Source organism: Osmerus mordax, chromosome 3 (assembly GCF_038355195.1).
Source record: "Osmerus mordax isolate fOsmMor3 chromosome 3, fOsmMor3.pri, whole genome shotgun sequence".
NCBI classification, from domain to species: Eukaryota; Metazoa; Chordata; class Actinopteri; order Osmeriformes; family Osmeridae; genus Osmerus; species Osmerus mordax.
The window spans coordinates 14,065,105-14,083,042 of NC_090052.1; the positions used below are offsets into that span (position 1 = coordinate 14,065,105).

General features: G+C 42.4%; 2 protein-coding genes across 2 annotated transcripts; one reads left to right on the forward strand and one right to left on the reverse strand.

The window, feature by feature from the left end:
• Window positions 1–338: 338 nt before the first annotated feature.
• LOC136940924 (RING finger protein 151-like) lies at window positions 339–2,264 on the reverse strand. Its single transcript, XM_067233269.1, has 4 exons — window positions 2,250–2,264; window positions 1,255–1,424; window positions 1,024–1,120; window positions 339–806 (listed from the first exon to the last, which is right to left on the reverse strand). Exons 1-4 carry the CDS (start codon window positions 2,250–2,252, stop codon window positions 339–341), a joined length of 738 nt encoding a protein of 245 aa, XP_067089370.1. The 5' UTR covers window positions 2,253–2,264.
• Window positions 2,265–2,692: 428 nt separating this feature from the next.
• On the forward strand, window positions 2,693–15,164 carry tbl3 (transducin beta like 3). Its single transcript, XM_067233659.1, has 23 exons — window positions 2,693–2,831; window positions 2,964–3,015; window positions 3,150–3,245; window positions 3,347–3,394; window positions 3,483–3,624; window positions 4,257–4,341; window positions 4,481–4,651; window positions 4,773–4,848; window positions 4,937–5,033; window positions 5,169–5,380; window positions 5,654–5,795; window positions 6,253–6,311; window positions 6,460–6,566; window positions 6,896–7,031; window positions 9,764–9,994; window positions 10,882–10,952; window positions 11,072–11,228; window positions 11,481–11,539; window positions 11,754–11,857; window positions 12,676–12,747; window positions 13,027–13,185; window positions 13,315–13,408; window positions 14,292–15,164. The coding sequence occupies exons 1-23, from the start codon at window positions 2,800–2,802 to the stop codon at window positions 14,677–14,679; spliced, it is 2,790 nt and encodes a 929-aa protein (XP_067089760.1). The 5' UTR covers window positions 2,693–2,799; the 3' UTR covers window positions 14,680–15,164.
• Window positions 15,165–17,938: the final 2,774 nt, after the last annotated feature.

Genomic DNA, 17,938 nt, shown 5'->3' on the forward strand with positions numbered 1-17,938 from the left:
ATATGTTATACAGTCACCCCTAATCATTTTTATATTATAGTGCATTTGTTTTCTGGAAGTCAGATTTCCATGATTTGCTGCAGAGAAATGAAATTTTAATGCCTCTATATTCAGTGCTGTGGTTTATAGATATGATTTCAAATGCTATTCAGACACAAAATATTCAGCTAATTTATGGACTTTATTTACAAAACACAATAGTTTCAATAGTTTAATTTATCCTTCATAAGACAAATTCAGTGCAATTCAACACAAATTCAATGCAACTATGGACAAATAAGCATCAATAATACATCAGGTTAACTGTGGCATGCAGCCAGAGCTGCAGCCCTTGCTTTTCAGGAGCTACTGTTGCTGCTACTCAGTGTCCCTGTGCTGCCACTGCTTTCCCCCACATCCTCCTCCTCCACCTCCACCAGGTCATCCATGACCTCAAGGCTCTCACAGATGAGGCCAATCTGCCGCTTCATGTGGGCCATGGTGCTCTGCATCCTCCTCATCTTCCTCTGGAGGGCTGTTGCGATGGCCCGGTGGTTCCTCTGCCTTGCCTCGTACTCATGCCTCAGCTCCTTGTAGCAGTTGTGCTGGGCCTGGGTGCGGTGTGACAGCACTGTGCCACAGCCCATGTGGCAGGGTTGGCGCCAGTGCTCACAGTGCCGGGCGTGGGTCTCCAGGTCCCTGCGGAGGAGCTGTGCCCGGCAGCCCTGGTAGGGGCAGGGGACCAGCTCGAACAGACAGCCCATGCTGTGGCAGTACTGCTCCGAGAGGGGGAAGGTGGACGGACAACCCCGGATCTCATTTTTACACTGAGAGGGGAAAAGTGGAAGTTTGTTTTCGACAGGGTCAAATGAAACATTAAGTAGACTTGAATTGTCTGTCTGTGTAATTGAGTGAGCCTGACTGCGTATTTGTATTACAGGTTTATCATACAGCAACAGACAGTGTATTATTTTCACTTACAGACAGTGAAAATTACACGGTGTAATAAATGCTTTATAATTATATACATGAACAACTGCTTACCTTAACCTTTAGGCGACCAATTGATTTGCTCAGCTTGAACATCACAAATATTAAATTCTGATTAACAGGCTTTCTGCAACAGGGGCAAGTCTCCTGTCTACAAGAGGGCAAGAACAACACATGGTTATCATAATCCATACAGATTATCATGTGAAGACACGTGTTTGTTTTAAATTGATCCCCTGGACTTTATGAAAAACATGTTTGTTTGTGGTGAGGCACAACCAATACCTCTTCAGCCATTGTAAAATGCATTTCTTGCAGAAGATGTGGTGGCATGCAGCTCTTACTGGGCACCTGAGGACCCCCTGGCATATGGTGCAGATCAGGTCATAGTCAGGGGTCTCCACAAACAGCTCCACGTCATAGCCCCCACTTTGCCAAGACGCATCTGGGTCCGCCTACACACAATAATATACACACATCAGTCTAAATACTGTCTTCATATATTCACATTACAGTTTACAGTTTTTACATTGTTTTAACAACAATGTCATTTTATTTCACCATTTGGTTAACAAGGTGTACAGCAACCAACGATAATGTCAACAAGTCACCTGTGTCAGTAACAATAGTTTTGTTCTGGAACGTCATATGATCCAGACCATGTGACTAAATAAAGCAGTTGTAATGGTCTCTTGAGTATTCTCTTCTACATTTAGCAAGCCACATAGACGATGACCCAAAAGACCAGAAAATTCACAATGTTTAGCTAAAATAATGTTGTTTCTAGAAGAGCTGAAATATAATAAACAAAAACTAACACAATGAATATCGTAGAAAAACTCCACTGTAGTAAAAGTCTAAAGAAGACTGACAAATAGGACAACACGTTATAGCGTAATTAAAACAAAACATGAAACAACACATTTTAGACATAAAGATTGGAAGATGTCTATTACCAACAATATATTAATTTGTCCGACGTTAGTAGCAAAACAAATACACTAAAGTCATATTAAGTGGGAAGCCAATAATCAGTTCTGATATATGTTCAGCAAAAGTATGTTCCTTACTCACCATAATAATCTCGTCTGTTTAGCCTGTTTACATTCCCGTTGTCCCTATCGCACATACTCACGAGCGCCACATAACACACCCTCTACTATCAATGGAACACACACATGAACATTCTTAACTAACATAAAGGAGTGACCATGCGCACTGACATACGAACAAACCCCAAAATTATATAAAGCATTCAACATATGGCATTTGTAACACACCATGTCGTTTCCTCTCTGTTCTAGCATCAGTCGTTAGATCCCATCTGTGAAGAACAACTTTTTGTTCTGTTGAATAGTTGTCTCTAGCATCGTCTTTTATCTTCAATCGCACTGCCATTGGCTGTTGTAAACATAATAGTAGTATATATACTACATATAATTGTGAGAAATATAATTGTGAGAAAAAAAATTCCCGTTTACCTGAGCAGTTTTAATTAAGTCTGCAGTTATAGCAGGGTTAACGTATTCATGTAAATTGTATCAAAGGAAAGCCATTTCGTTTTCGTGATTGAGTTAGCGTTAGATTGCAAGAAAAAAAAAAATATGAATCATGGTGAACACATGGGATAACTTTCTAGCCAACCACAGCACAGTGCGCTTTTTCAGCACTCACTGCCCGTGACGTCTAATCTGTGCGACGAACACCATTTTTTACAACACATGTGGAATGTGTTGATGAGCAAATGCATTTTAAAAATAAGTTAATATAACAATACAACTGCAAGTGGAATCGTAAACATTGTGATTTGAGGCACGTCCACAAAACAAAATGGCTAATAGCAACCTCCAGTTCAAGACCAAGTAAGTGAATACACTAAACGTGTATTAACCGACCTCGCTAGCTAGCTAGATAAGTAGCCATCTAACCCATCACACTTCGATAGCAGGAATAGAAGTTTACTGAAGTTATTAACGCACATGGTTTGTTTCTAGCTATGCAGTTTCCAGCAAGATCGAACCATTTTACAAAGGAGGAAAAGTACAAGTACGTTTTTGACCGACTGTTCATCCGGTCGATGTTGCCGAGCCTCAGTTGACGTGTGGGATAAACTGTCACATTTTAGCTAACTGGAGATGTTGAAGCTCTTGACCCATTTGATGTCATCTTTGTTCTTTCAGATCAGCAAAGATGAGAAATATTTATTTTGTACCTGTGGCACACGCGTCAACGTTCTGCAAATTGTCACAGGAAAAATTGTCCACAGTATCGAACAGGTTAGACAGTTTTTTTTTAAGTACACGTGTTACGAAGTCATGACAACAATCGCAAGTGGTTTTTACTTCTTATTTCTATTCTTCCTCTTTTGTAACTACAGGATGACCAGGAGGACATCACATCATTTGCGCTCAGTTATGATGATAAGGTAAATAAAAACTTTTCTAACCAAAAGGAGGTATAAGGACCATGAAGAAAGGATTCACTTTCATAATACTCTATCCCTCTCTGCCTAGATCCTGGTGACTGCCAGTAAGGCTCTGCTGCTGAAACAATGGGATTGGCAACAGGCACAGTGCACCCGCTCTTGGAGGGCCATCCACAATGTGCCTATTGCTAGCATGACCTTTGACCCCACCTCAACCCTCTTGGCCACAGGTGAACAGACAACACACACTGCAAAAGTGTCATGAGTTCCAGACATTATATTAATATCTGCATGCTCTAATGTTGATGCACACCGGGCTTGGGTGGTGTGCTGTAGAGAGTTTAGATCAGGGGTGGCCAAACTTTTTTCTGCGAGGGCCAGATAATTTTCCTTTCTTTAATGTGGGGCCGGATCGGTCTGTAACAGAAAATTACATCGGCCGGAGTAACTACCAGTATTATTGTGTAGATTTTATTATGATTTTAAATGTATTTATTATGCTAGAATAGTTTATTATTTTGTTATGCACCATACATCCGTCCATATCAAGGGGTATATAGCCTATTAAAAGAGCATTGTTACTATCGTAATTACCTTTTTTCATATTCATTGCAATTGAAATCAAAACATTTACTTACGTATGCATATTAATCAGTGTGAATAAAAAAATAATCATATATACGTATAGAAATAGATAAAATAAAAAATGTCTCTGGCATTGTTCAGAGGGCTGGACCAAATGCGTGGGTGGGCCGTTTTCGGCCTGCGGGCTGTAGTTTGGGAACCCCTGGTTTAGATAAATACCAGTAGCACCTTGAAGTGAACCCTAATCATATTTATGTGATATTTTGTTGCTTGCTAGGCGGCTGTGATGGCACTATCAAGCTATGGGACGTTTTGAAGCAGTACTGTACACACAACCTGAAGGGCTCTGCTGGAGTCGTACAGTAAGTCACCACTTTCATAAACCCTAATCTCATGGTAACTACCCCAGCAGCACACAACCACAATCTGAATGATTGCTGATTTACATGTAGGTTATGTACTAGCCTAGATCTATTTTTCTATTGTTCTGTTCTCCGGTAGTCTGGTCCAGTTCCATCCAGACATAAGCCTGCTGCAGCTCTTCTCCTCCTCCATGGACTGCGGCATCCGTTTGTGGGACCTGCGCTCCAGCCAGTGTGTGTGCATCCTGCAGAGCCACTACAGTGCCGTCACCTCCCTGGCCTTCACGCCAGAAGGAGACACCATGGTCAGGTATGCTGGACCCAGGATAGAGCTGCAGCTCCTTTAGGGAAGGACAACAAGCCCTTGTGGTTTCATGATGCAACCTTCCACTCTTTTGGGATGTTAATGTGATGTGTTTTTGGGGTTGCAGCTCTGGCAGGGACAAGATCTGTACAGTGTGGGACTTGAAAACGAGGACAGCCAAGAGAACAGTACCTGTCTATGAGGTGAGGTGTCTGGTAAACCTTGGGTTAGGATGCAAAATCTCTTTTTGCTTTTCAGCGTGTTGACACCTCTGTGTGTGTCTCACTTCAGGCAGTGGAGAGTGTTGTGTTGCTTTCTGAGAACGAAGATTATTCTCATATTGGAGTGAAGACTAAAGAGTTGCACTTCATCACAGCAGGGAGCAAAGGTCAGTCCTATGCCCAAACTTAACAAACATAAGATATTGAACATAGTTGAAACCTTAGTTAAATCCACGTTTCTTGTGCTCTCAGTCAGTCGTCACTCTCCCATTCTCACTCTCTGTTCATCCCTGCCTCTACAGGGGTGCTAAGAGTTTGGGAGGCCAGCTCTGCTCGGTGTGTGTTCACCCAGACCCTCCCCGTGGCTGATTCTGAGGGGGGGGAAGAGGAGGATGGGGACCCACGCAGTCTCACGTACTGCCTCCCCCTGCCCAACTCCTCCAGCCTGGCCACAGTCACCGCCGAGCACAACATCCTGCTGTACCAGCTTCCCACTCTTACCACTCTGCAACAGGTGGGCCAATGGGGAGAAAGGGAATAGCAATTATTAAGGCAATGAGACAAATCCACAGGAACAGTAAAGTAACGTAGACTCAGACATGTGCAAAACAAAATAAGTGTTGTATTGTAAAATACAATAAGATAAAATAACAGTAAAAGGCTGCCAGTTGCTTAAAAGTGCAGTGCATTACATCTCAATCAAAGGCCATGGAGGGTAGTCTTATTATAATGCTATTACCACCCACTCACATGCATTCTCTTTTTGTCCCTCTCTCTTCCCCCACAGTTTGTGGGCTACAATGACGAGGTCCTGGATGTAAAGTTTATGGGGAAAGGGGACAGCCATATTGTGGTGGCCACTAACAGCTCTCAGATAAAGGTGTTTGAGCTGGCCACTAGCAGCTGTCAGATCCTCTATGGACACACAGGTGAGCCAGCAGAGGGCAGTACCTCACCACTGTGCTGCATGGGTGGCTGTAGAGAGGATAGGAGTGTAAGAAGCAAATACATGTTTGCAGAGCAGCAAGGACAAAACCGAGGGAGAAACTTTGTATTTATAAGTTAATTATTGTTACATTTTGTGTATGTATTTGTGTATGTATTGATTTTTACATCAGTAACAGTACTTGTATATAGACAGTTTCCATAAGTGTTAACACTGTTCAAAGTACATTATGAAGCATTACTACTTAATGGAGACTGTATTTCTTCAGACTACTTGAAAGCAATTGTCAGGAACAGTTGGAATATTCAGATAACGGTTCCTCTCTGTGGTAACTTTATCTGGTCACATTTCACTCTTTGTGAAGGTTGCGTTAGCCCATTGCCTCATGTTGAAGTCCTTTCCCTCATTTCCATCTTCCCTCTCTTTTTCCCCCTTCACAGACACAGTTCTGTCACTAGACGTGTTCAAAAAGGGCCTCCTTTTTGCCAGCTGTGCCAAGGTGAGCTGTGTAATGGACTCGTTCAGAAGAGTGCACTCTTGCTCTCATGCTTGCTCAATGTATTTGCAAACAAACAGACATTGTTCCCAGAGTTTTAATGCCATTCCCCTCCTCACCATCACCCCCCAACCCCCGACTCCCCCCCCAGGACAAGAGTGTGCGTGTGTGGAGAATGGACAGTGCCAGCGGCCAGGTCTGCTGTGTGGCACAGGGCTCCAGCCATGCCAATGCTGTGGGCTCCGTCACCTGCTCTAGGTAAACACACACAGTGTTGACTCAGCCTCCCCAGTTGCCCATCACAGCTATTCTTGGCAGATATTCTTCCCTGACCAACAGTAATTGTGAGGTCATGTCACCCAGAATGTAAGAGAATGTTCATAGCAGGTACTGGACTGGGATTCTCAATTCTAAACTCGGAAGCCCACTGTGCAGCACTGTCTTGTATGGGTGTGTGAAACCTAAGAGCATGTTAATGGTCTTTAGTTCAATGGAGGAAATATCTGTCAAGATTGACAAGAATGATCTATTGATAATTGTATACTGCCCTAACTGTTTCCATGTTCTGTGTGTGTGTCTGTCTCCAGGATGAAAGAGACATTTGTGGTGTCTGGCAGTCAGGACTGTACAATCAAGGTATGGGATCTTCCAGAGGGGATTGTTGACAGTGGAAGTGACATGCATGAGCTGACTGCCAGGCTCACGGAGAAGGCACATGATAAGGTACTAGAAATGTTGCCCTGCAACCCATTTTGTCATGCCCTCAGAACCACACCCATCACTACCGGATTCCTCAGGTTCTCATTAATACTCACACACATTCACTCGTGAGTGTGTATACACACACACACACAAAAAGACATCCAGTTGCTGTAAGGTAGGTGTCATTTTGCAGAAGGAAGTTTCCTTAGCTGTTATTTCCTTGTGCTCACTGAGCCTTTGTGTGTTCTTATTTCTCTTTCGTTTGTTTATATCAGGTAGGGTTTTGACTGTTTGGTTTGATCCAATGATTAACTTTGTAAAATTCTCAGGTATGTAGATTTATCAGGAACTAGTGCACAGTGCCTGTTATGTCAGTGAAACACCCAAATACAGATTACTTGAACTTTAGATAAAATTGGTGGCACACACACATTTTTCTTGAATTATAGATTGGGCACAGTGCCCGCATTGATTTTGTGGACACACACAGATTTCTGGAATTAATAGATAGTGCAGTGCCCGTGATGCAGCTTGTGATGACAGTTCTTCTCAGTGGCTTTGGTATATTTCTCAGATCACAATTGAAATATATCTCTGAAGTATTTGTTCTATTCTAGTCACTTATGCACATCATAAAAACAATTTCTCATTATTTTAAAGCAATTTGTCAGTGCTCAAGTACATTCATTCAAATTAAAAATGTAGCCTTCATTCGTTTGCTGGTTCCTACGTTATCAATTGCTATGTATGTTGATCCATGGTTCTTTTAAATTTTCTTGCCACCACAAACTTCGAGGCCATATCGGTTATAAAAGCGAATTCACATTTAAATAACAGTAGGCTATAAGGTACCCAAAAACTTATTTGAGAATTGCCAGTTGAAAGGTTTTCCAGCAAGTGATGATGCCTAAAGGAATGGAAATCAAATCCCTGTTGTCTTTCTAGGCTTAACTGTCGTGATTTTGTGTAGTCCAGAGCCATTACTCTACACAGCAACAATTGTAGCTAATAACCTTACATTTACATTTAGTCATTTAGCAGACGCTATTATCCAGAGTAACTTACAGTAAATACAGGGACATTCCCCCGAGGCAAGTAGGGTGAAGTGCCTTGCCCAGAGACACAACGTCATTTGGCACGGCCAGGAATCGAACTGGCAACCTTCTAATTGGTAGCCCGATTCCCTAACCGCTCAGGCATCTGCTCCTTCCAGCTACACCTACTGAAATAAACCATCCACTTTAAATCTTATTTTTTTGTTGTTATTTTATCAATAAAATAGTCGTGGAATTTCTGTATTGCACAAATAATATTGTTCATGTCTTAATTATGCCTGTTTTCAGGCTCGCTATATTCATATAGTTTCGGATCGCGAGAGCTAGCTTAATGCAGGCCAAGTTAACTCAAGATGGCTGAGTCCAGAGCAAAGAGAGTAAGCCAAACTGGTGGCAAATTATTTTTGGCAAATGTTGAAATACTTATCCAAACAACGTAAATCGTGGCACTGCACTCTGTTGGATTATAAAAAGGACACCTGCAAAATATGAACGTTGCAGAGTGCCTGGTTCTTGAGATGATCGTGGGAAACTAAACCCATTCTAATTTGTACACACACAGACATATAGGTTAATGAATGTTAAAGTGACTTTCTACATTCCAAATCTGGTTGATTTGGAATGATCCAGCCACGCATGGTTGGACGCATAAGGATGTAACTGAGGAAAAATAAAAGTAAATGTGGCAGAACCGCTTTGTCTTTATTACGTGCCTGGCCTGGAACATTGTCGTGAGAGGATGAAAATATATATAAAAACACAAAATGCTTTTAGTAGCACAAGCAATGCGCTACATTATATACAGAGCCTACATTTTGTAAGTAGAGCAATGTAGGCAATTGTTTGATAGGGAAGCACAGGCAATCAGAGAGTGAAACATGTTATAATGTAGCGGATTGCATGTGCTCCCCCCTATTGCGTAACCTGCATTTCATGAGAACAAATTAACAAGTAGTTGCATTTAAAATGAGAACTTAAGAACAGTTGTTCTTTGCCTTATCGTAATAATTTAGTTGTTAAGGATGGCCTTGTGTTACTCTGCACACATGATAAATAAACCACTTGACATTCACCTGCTGTTATCATTGTGCCACTGTCTTATCGTAGGAATTTCCCACAAACTATTCTTGCGTCTTGGTCTTTGTCAAGAAATGTGTCATACATCAATTCTGACAGCTCAAAGCAGTCGGAATCGAAACCTGATCGACAGGTCAAAAAGTGTAGTTTGCTGTAGGCGCGTTGTGTGAATACGATCAGGATATTTTTTTGCAATTCAGTAGGAGTGTAACGATACACTCAGCTCACAATACAATACGTATCACGATACTGGGTGTACGTTACAATACGTATCACGGTTTAAAATTCAACTGAAATTCAATTAACAGATTTATTTCCAAAACAGGCTTGGAACTTTCTTTGTTGTACATACAATTTAGTTAACTCAGTTCAAGCGATTTCTGTGAATGCAATGAATGCACGCATGATGCAGGTGCAGAGTAGGTCGCGTGTTGGTAGCTCAACCAATAGGATCAAACGGACGTCATATTGTAAAAATATTGCCATAACTCTACGATACATATTGTACAATCTTTGTATTGGGATATATTGTTCCACGATATATTGTTCCACCCCTACAATTCAGTAAAGAAATCAGTGCAAATATTTGACCCCCACCGTCCATGTCCTCTGACCCCTTAGGATGTGAACAGCGTGGCCGTGTCACCCAATGACAAGCTGGTGGCGTCGGGCTCCCAGGACCGCACTGCCAAGCTCTGGTCCCTGGCGGACATGTCCTTGCTGGGGGTGTTCAGAGGCCACCGCCGAGGCATCTGGGCCGTGGTCTTCTCCCCCATGGACCAGGTGCTGGCCACAGCGTCTGCCGATGGCACCGTCAAACTCTGGAGTCTGCAGGACTGCAGTTGCCTCAAGGTCAGAGGGAGGGCTGGAAAGGGGTGCACATGTATTTAGTGTGTCGGATTCGGTCTGCCCTGGACAACAATGTGTCTCAACATTTTTCAAGCTATTGCAAATGTTAGCTTATGTAGTTTAAACTAATGCAAATGTTAGCTTAAGTGTATCATCATTACAAAACACATTCATACGTAACATTCACACATAAGGATCATCAATCCAGCTGTCTAAATATGTGTAGTCATGTACACGCTCAATGAAAGAGCGTGTCCAGAGAAGTTATACAAGCTGAAAACATTTTGAGCAATCTTTTCGCGCTCACATTTACATTTAGTCATTTAGCAGACGCTCTTATCCAGAGCGACTTACAGTAAGTACAGGGACATTCCCCCGAGGCAAGTAGGGTGAAGTGCCTTGCCCAAGGACACATCGTCAGTTTGCATGACCGGGAATCGAACTGGCAACCTTCGGATTACTAGCCCGATTCCCTAACCACTCAGCCATCCCCTAAAGTGTGGTGCCCTAAAGCTTAAAGTAAAGGCCTCATGAAAGATGTAAGGATAAACTTTGTTTCCTGGTAATTAAGTAGGTTTTAAACCAGTTGCTCGCTCTCTGATTCAAGCAGACTTAATTCAATATTTAATGTACAAAGGTCAGTTTAGGGTCAGTACATAATATACAAAGTATAAATCATTGTTGAATGCATTAGGATAAGTGCAGCACAGTGAATATAGATAACAAGCACCTTGGAATGAATACTCAGAAATTTAACATGCTTGAGTTTTGTCATGTCAAATTATACGTCACTGACACAAACTTAAGGCAATGATTGAAAAGGATGTATTTTTGTAATGTAGATGTTTCTGGGAATGGGCACCTAACTCGGATGATGTTTTGTCATACAGACATTCGAGGGTCACGATGCATCCGTGCTGAAAATCATCTTTGTGTGCAGAGGGACTCAGCTGCTCACCAGGTACCCTTCTGAACTACGAGCTTACGCACGCACCACACTTCAGTTTTGCACCTTATCAGTTATGTCAATTCTACGTGCTTGTGTATTCAACACCTTCACACACGGTCTCTTTTCTCCAGTGGCTCAGATGGGCTGGTCAAGCTGTGGACCATTAAGACCAACGAATGTGTGAAGACCCTCGACGCCCACCAGGATAAGGTGTGGGGCCTCCACGCAAGCCGCAAGGATGACAAGATGGTGACCGCTTCGGCCGACTCCAACATAACTATCTGGACGGTGAGTAGGCAAAAACTCACCTTTTCATAACCCTCTCTTTTAGTTTGGAATTTGAGACAAATGATGCTTAGAATGTTGGGGATAAGGCTGTCAGGTTAACCCCATGGTTAACCTTTACAAACCAATACCCTACACTATGAGTTGGGAGATTAAGTGCTGTAAATAAAGTCTAAGAGGTATACTGCTAAACAGTTGAATCCCTCAGCTGTTCCAGTAGGCACAAAGTAGTCATACTTCTTTCTTTTTGTCCAGGATGTGACAGAGATTGAGATAGCTGAGGAGCAGGCCAAACAGGAAGATCAAATTCTAAAGTGAGTATCGCTTACTGTTTTAGACCATGCAGCCCACACCCACCTTGTTTCTGCACACTTAATGAATACCTCTCTCCTCCTGGCTGTTTTCACAGCCTCTGTCAGTGTGGATTCAAAGTGTTATTAGTATCAAACCTGTATCTAAAGTGAGTAAATATATGTATGTATATTTCACGCAGTTTGATGTAGCCTGGATTGTGGTGTGTGTTAACAGGAAGCAGGAGTTATCCAACTTGCTCCATGAGAAGAAGTACCTCAAAGCCCTGGGATTGGCTATATCACTGGACCAGCCCCATACAGTGCTCAAAGTCATTAAAGGTGTGTGCACAGGATGTGCTTCCTTATATCCAGTCCTACAGTTGAAATTGTCGTCCATCCCTTTCACACTGTCACGGTCATGTTTTTCAAAGCAAGTTCACGCTTGTCTTCACCCTGCCTTCTTGTGTTATCTGAACAATGACAAAAAGGGTTTTCTAGACAGATGAAACATGGGTTGGACATTCCGCTTTTCCCATGTAGAACATTTGACTCACTTGAAGCTGTGAACAATATGAATTCTCTCGAGGGCTATCAACATGAGTGCACACCTCTCCCCTTTCCAGATACATTATACCATTGTAATTACTCACTGTTGTGGAGAAAAGGTCCAAATTCAAAGCTGCAAGTCAGTTGATCCTTACCGCGATATAGCAGATTTGTGTGTGCAATGTCAGCAATAAGCCTGTACATGCTAATCATTGTCAGTATCACTCAATTCATGATGCAGTGCTCACGACAATACTTAAGGTAGGGACTGTAGTGTATTATGTCATAGTGGGATGGTACTCACCCACGTATGGAATATTTAGAAATTACTTAACAGCCTTATGTACAAGATTTTGTTGTTGTGGGCGCACACTTGAATCAGAATGGGTTTTATTTGCCATGAAAGTTCACACAGACAAATGTACTGTGGCAGGAAAGTGAATACATTAAACATAAAATAATCTTAAATAAGTAGTGTTCAAGTCTAACTAATACTAAGGGGATAAAATGTTTTTTTTTTAACTCATTGAACCATTCTGTAGATTTAGAGAATTCTCTTCCCATCTCCTGATGTGGGTTCCATAACCTATATTCTGTTACGACTTTCCTAGCCATCCAACAGGGGGAAGATGGCCACCTCCAGCTGGAGAAGACTGTCTTGAACCTACGCCAAGACCAGAAAGGTAAGATAGATGCCTTTACAGTTCTGAACTGTACAGCACAGTGATAGATATCCCAGATCTGTGAGGATATTTAGTTCCCTTGTCAGTAAATGTCTGGAGATGAGATCTTTACTAACTGAACATGGTAGAACCCCCACCCCCAAATATTTTCACATTTCCCATGGAAAACGTGTACCAAAATGTAACCCCTCATTATAACACATACCCAACCCCATCACTTCTGCTATATCTTCACTATACTCACCCTCCCTCCTTGCTCACCCTCCCTCATTGCTCCAGAGTCCATCCTGCGCTATTGTGTGGTGTGGAACACCAATGCCCGCAGCTGCCAGGATGCCCAGGCTGTCATCCAGGTGCTACTCACACACCTGCCCCCTGAAGAGCTTCTGCAGTACCAGGGGGCTCGCACCCACCTGGAGGGACTTATACCATACACAGGTGAGGCCGAGGGGGGTGTGTGACTGCAGGTGTGTGTCTGTGCGTTCACAAGTCTTCCACTGAAAACACGTTTCTAGAAGTTTCCTCTCCATGCCCTGGTGTCACCATGACCTCTTCCCTCCCCTGTAGAGAGACACATGCAGAGAATCGGCCGTCTGCTGCAGGCGTCCATGTTCCTGGACTACATGTGGCAGAAGATGAGAGTGACCGGAGCTCCAGCCAGGTGAGACAGAACGACGAGGGGGCTTTAGACACTTGCCTACACATTCTGAAATGCACACCGACAGTCAGAAATACATCTCCCAACTCTAGTTGTAGGGTATTTATTAGTGCTGTCAGTTAAACGCGTTATTAACGGTGTTAACGCAAACCCATTTTAACTGCGTCAAAAAAAATTATCGCAAGATTTACATTTTTGTCCTAGCAAACTTTGTTGCTTTATTAACATGCTGTTGCAACAACTACTGACGTTAGAAAAACGACAACACCACACCGGATCTAGCTAGACCGGAAACAAAACAACAGGCACGCCGCACACACTTGTTTGGGCTTGCGAGCCGGCTAAAGAGTAGTAGGCTAACGTTACGTTTTGAGTGGATGGCAAGCCCAAGACGCTGAAATGGATGCTAATAAGATTCTGATTAAATATTTGTATCGTTTGACAGCACTAGTATTTATATATCAAAATAGGTAGTGTCTCCTTATACAGGAAGAGATGCTGGACATTTCTTGAAACCCACCTCAGAAGTGACAAACCAGTTTTGTAGCATGTCTGACTAACACGGAACAGTTGGCTATTTTCCAGTCTCAATGCTATGGTGCTTGTGAGCTGTCAACACCTATTGTATCAATGAGCACAGCTCTCTGTCTAGTGTCTGGAAGAAACGACAGATACCTATGATTAATACTCACTTCACAAATACAACTGTCAACTAACAATATACCTCAGTCGGTAGACATATCTGGAGCTTGTGCTACTTTTTCATTCAAACAAGCCAAGTATACTTCATAAAAGCATATGTATCAGGTATGTCAGCCTCCTGACATACCTGTGTGTGTACAGGACTTGGGAACTTGACAATACTTTATATCTTGACATTTTTCAGTATGGACTCCCAGGATGAGGAGATGGACTCTGCTCCTCTTCAGGAGACCCAACTCCTTTTAATAACGGACAAGGACCATGGAAAAGGTGTAGAGGAGGAGGAGGATGACATTAACGAGGAAGATCCAGACTGCTCAGCAGATATGGAGGTCATAAGAAACGGTAATGACAATAATGATGACGAAGTCAGCATCTGCAAGAAGACCTCTGTAAACAGAGGAAAGGCAGAGAATGGGAATGAAAATGGCGAACACCACTCTAGTGAGGAGAGCTCTGGAGAGGAGGAGGATAGGGACCAGGGAGATCAAACAACAGCCAAAATAGCCAAGTTTCAGATGACCACCCTTTTAGCCGAATCCCATCCACCACTCCAGACTCCCAGCAGCTGACAAGGACCTACATGCCCGTCAGACAGAACCCTTTCCTGGAGTGGGTATTCTGGGGTGGGCTCTTCCCATGGAGTGCTGCACAAAGCAACGCACTGACTGCGGATGCATGGACAAACAGACTGACAGGTCCAGAATGACCTTTATGAACTGCTATTAAAGTTGAAGATGTGAATGTGGTTGTGCTTATCAGGTCACAAATACAAACATCTAGGGTGGAACATCCACTCAAATCTTTTGTTCACTTCTATGTCAATAACAATGTGTCAGCAGTGTCCATTACTTAAAAACAGAATCATAAACGTCTGTTCCCCCCCTCCCCCCCATGGTTGGAACTGCAGCTCTCTGTAACTTGCTATCTCTACATTTTTGTAATCCTGCTCGACCAACTCTTCCACATGGCAAAACAAGTTGGTTTATGTAACTAAGAATTTTGTTTGAGACAACTATCTGGAATAAAATGTTTGCTCTGTAGGAGAAGTTTTGTTTCCACGTGTGGTGTGATTCAACCTGTGGTGAAGAAAAAATACTTTGTGACCACACAAAATGTTTATGAAATCTGTCGTTAGTAACACACTGGAGAATCTTTCAGCTAAACAAAAAAAGAGGCAATATGATTTTGCACTATTTCATGGACAACCTCCTTTTACAAATTCTTGCCCATTTGTTTCCTTATAGCTTTGATTTTAAATTGTTTGATTAATCTATACCTACCTCACAACTTCAAAGGGAAGAATAGTTAAACATTTTAGTACCTGGGGGGTGAGGCCCTTTATTTTAGACAGTCACTTTACATACGCAGTAATGTCTCATGGTAACACATCAAAATATTCAAGAGTGTGTATGCCTCCTTTTGACATTGTCATTCTCTGATTAACATCTTTGTCAAGAACCGTCAGAAATTAAATGACACAAAAGAAATGCCCTGGGCTGCGTTTCCCGATAACCACGGGCGTTGTTAGACATAAAACTGTACTGGGGAACAGGCCCATATTCATATCCCTTTTTTTTTCTTCTATTGTGCTGCGCACAATGCACTACTCAGCTATAGAAGCTCACCTTGCTTAATCCACTATACAACAGTTCAGGGACGCAAATTTGATATCAGCTTTGGCAGCGACATCAATTGTTAATGCGACAATTTTTTCGCATTCATTTGAGCGCAAACTGTTTTTTTTTTGCTTCGTGTAATATTGTTTTTGTTTTAGTCACAATAAGATGATCGGTAGGCCTATCATTTAGAAATATCTTTAGTTTTGTAATGTTTTCTTAGCCTACCTCAATTCTGACGTGTGCCGAGTCCAACACCCGGGGCCTCATGTATACACGTTGCGTACGCACGCTGGTTTTCACGCACACTTTGTGACGTATAAAGATTTACTTGACGTGAGAATGTGCGGGCCGTCCGCAAAGTCTTGTCTGGCTCTGTAACATGGCGAATTCTAACTGAAAAGTGCCGAAACTCACCAACATTACAAAATAAAGGTTCCACCACTACGTTTATGACGTTGACTATTTAAAAAACATAAAAATAAAAGTTTGATCATTAATGTGGATGATCACATCAAAATGCCAAAACCCAAAACGGGAAATGCTATATAGCCTTCTGTTTAATCCGCCACCATTTAATCACTTCTGTTACATTTGAGGGTGTCAAACGAACGACAAAATCACTCAGGAAATGCATGTCACGCTAACCCTATAGCTGCCATGCTGTTACGATGCACCACTCGTTTCTTCATTTAAAGTTTTACATCGGACCATTTCTTCTTAATTTCTGCCATGGTCCGGTTCTCTGAACCCACAGCATTTATGGCCCTATAATAATAATAATGATTTTGTTTGTAATGCACTTTTCATTTAGCTAAATCTCAAAGTGCTACAAGTTAAAAACAAGAAAGGGCGCAAATAGTGACAGTTTTCCACTCCGCCGACATTCTTTTGTCGCTAATACCTGATGACAGGCCGCCAAACAGTACACATTTTCTCGCCTCCACCTCTGTTGTCAGAACCTCGATCTCACAGTCACCGTATTTCTTCGAATAAAAGCCGCGGCGTTTAACTATCATTTTTGGTGCGGCGTTTATTCAAGGGCAGCGTTTTTTCGAAGAAATACGGTAATTCAGACAAAGAAATTACCTCAGGAGCACTTTTATATATATACAATCTCTAATGTATAAGATTGCACAACTTACATACCAGAAGATGGTGTACGGCCTACCTACGCACAGAAATATTCACATGTATTAAAACCGGTCGTACGCCAGGTCCTGCTTAGCCTGGTCCTAACCAGACTCTCGTACATTGCATTTGTACAGAGAGTCTGGCCTCGCTCCATTGACAAGCGTTGACTTCCTTGTAGGCGGGTACTCTGTTAAAGTTTAAAACTATTGGATCTGTCCAGAGCCACTCTGATCTGCCATAACCAGTCGCTAGCGTTCGCCTTAGCCAATTCCTTCACCACTACTGTAACAGAGCTAGCTGCCGTAGCTGGAAAATCAAACTGTTCCCGAACCCCGTGGGGAGGAGGGAACAGAAAAAATGTGCGCGCTCGCATATTGATGTCCCTGCCAAAGCTGATATCAAACTTGCGTCCCTGAACTGTTGTATAGTGCGCAGCAAGATTGAAAGAACAAAGGGATATGAATAGGGGCCTGTGCCCCAGTAGAGTTTTACATTTACATTTAGTCATGTTATAGACGCTCTTATCCAGAGCGACTTACAGTAAGTACAGGGACATTCCCCCGAGGCAAGTAGGGTGAAGTGCCTTGCCCAAGAACACGTCATTTTGCATGGCCGGGAATCGAACCGGCAACCTTCTGATTAATAATAGCCGGAGTTCCAAACAGCTCAGCCATCTGACTCCAGTCGGACTCCAGTTTATGTCTCACAAGTCACACCTCTGGTCTAGTTCATTGAAAAATATCCCAGTTTCAGTTTAACTGCTGTAAAAATAATAAATATATATATTTAAAGAGTTTTGTTTTTTCCATGTTGCATCCATGTACCCTTGTTTTTAGGGTCGGCCTAGGCCTACTGGTGTTTCTACTGAGTCTGCTTAAGATGCACTTAGCGATCTACGACTGATCTGGAGGTCTCGTTAATCTATGAGCATTTTCAAGAGCCTTTAGCTACGATGGCTTTGGGAAACGGCCCGTAAAACTAAGATCCATCGTACGATGGATTCTACGATCAATTTAGCCTTACGATGCTTTCGGGAAACACTGAACTGTAAAAGAGACACTGAAATGCTGTTATGTTA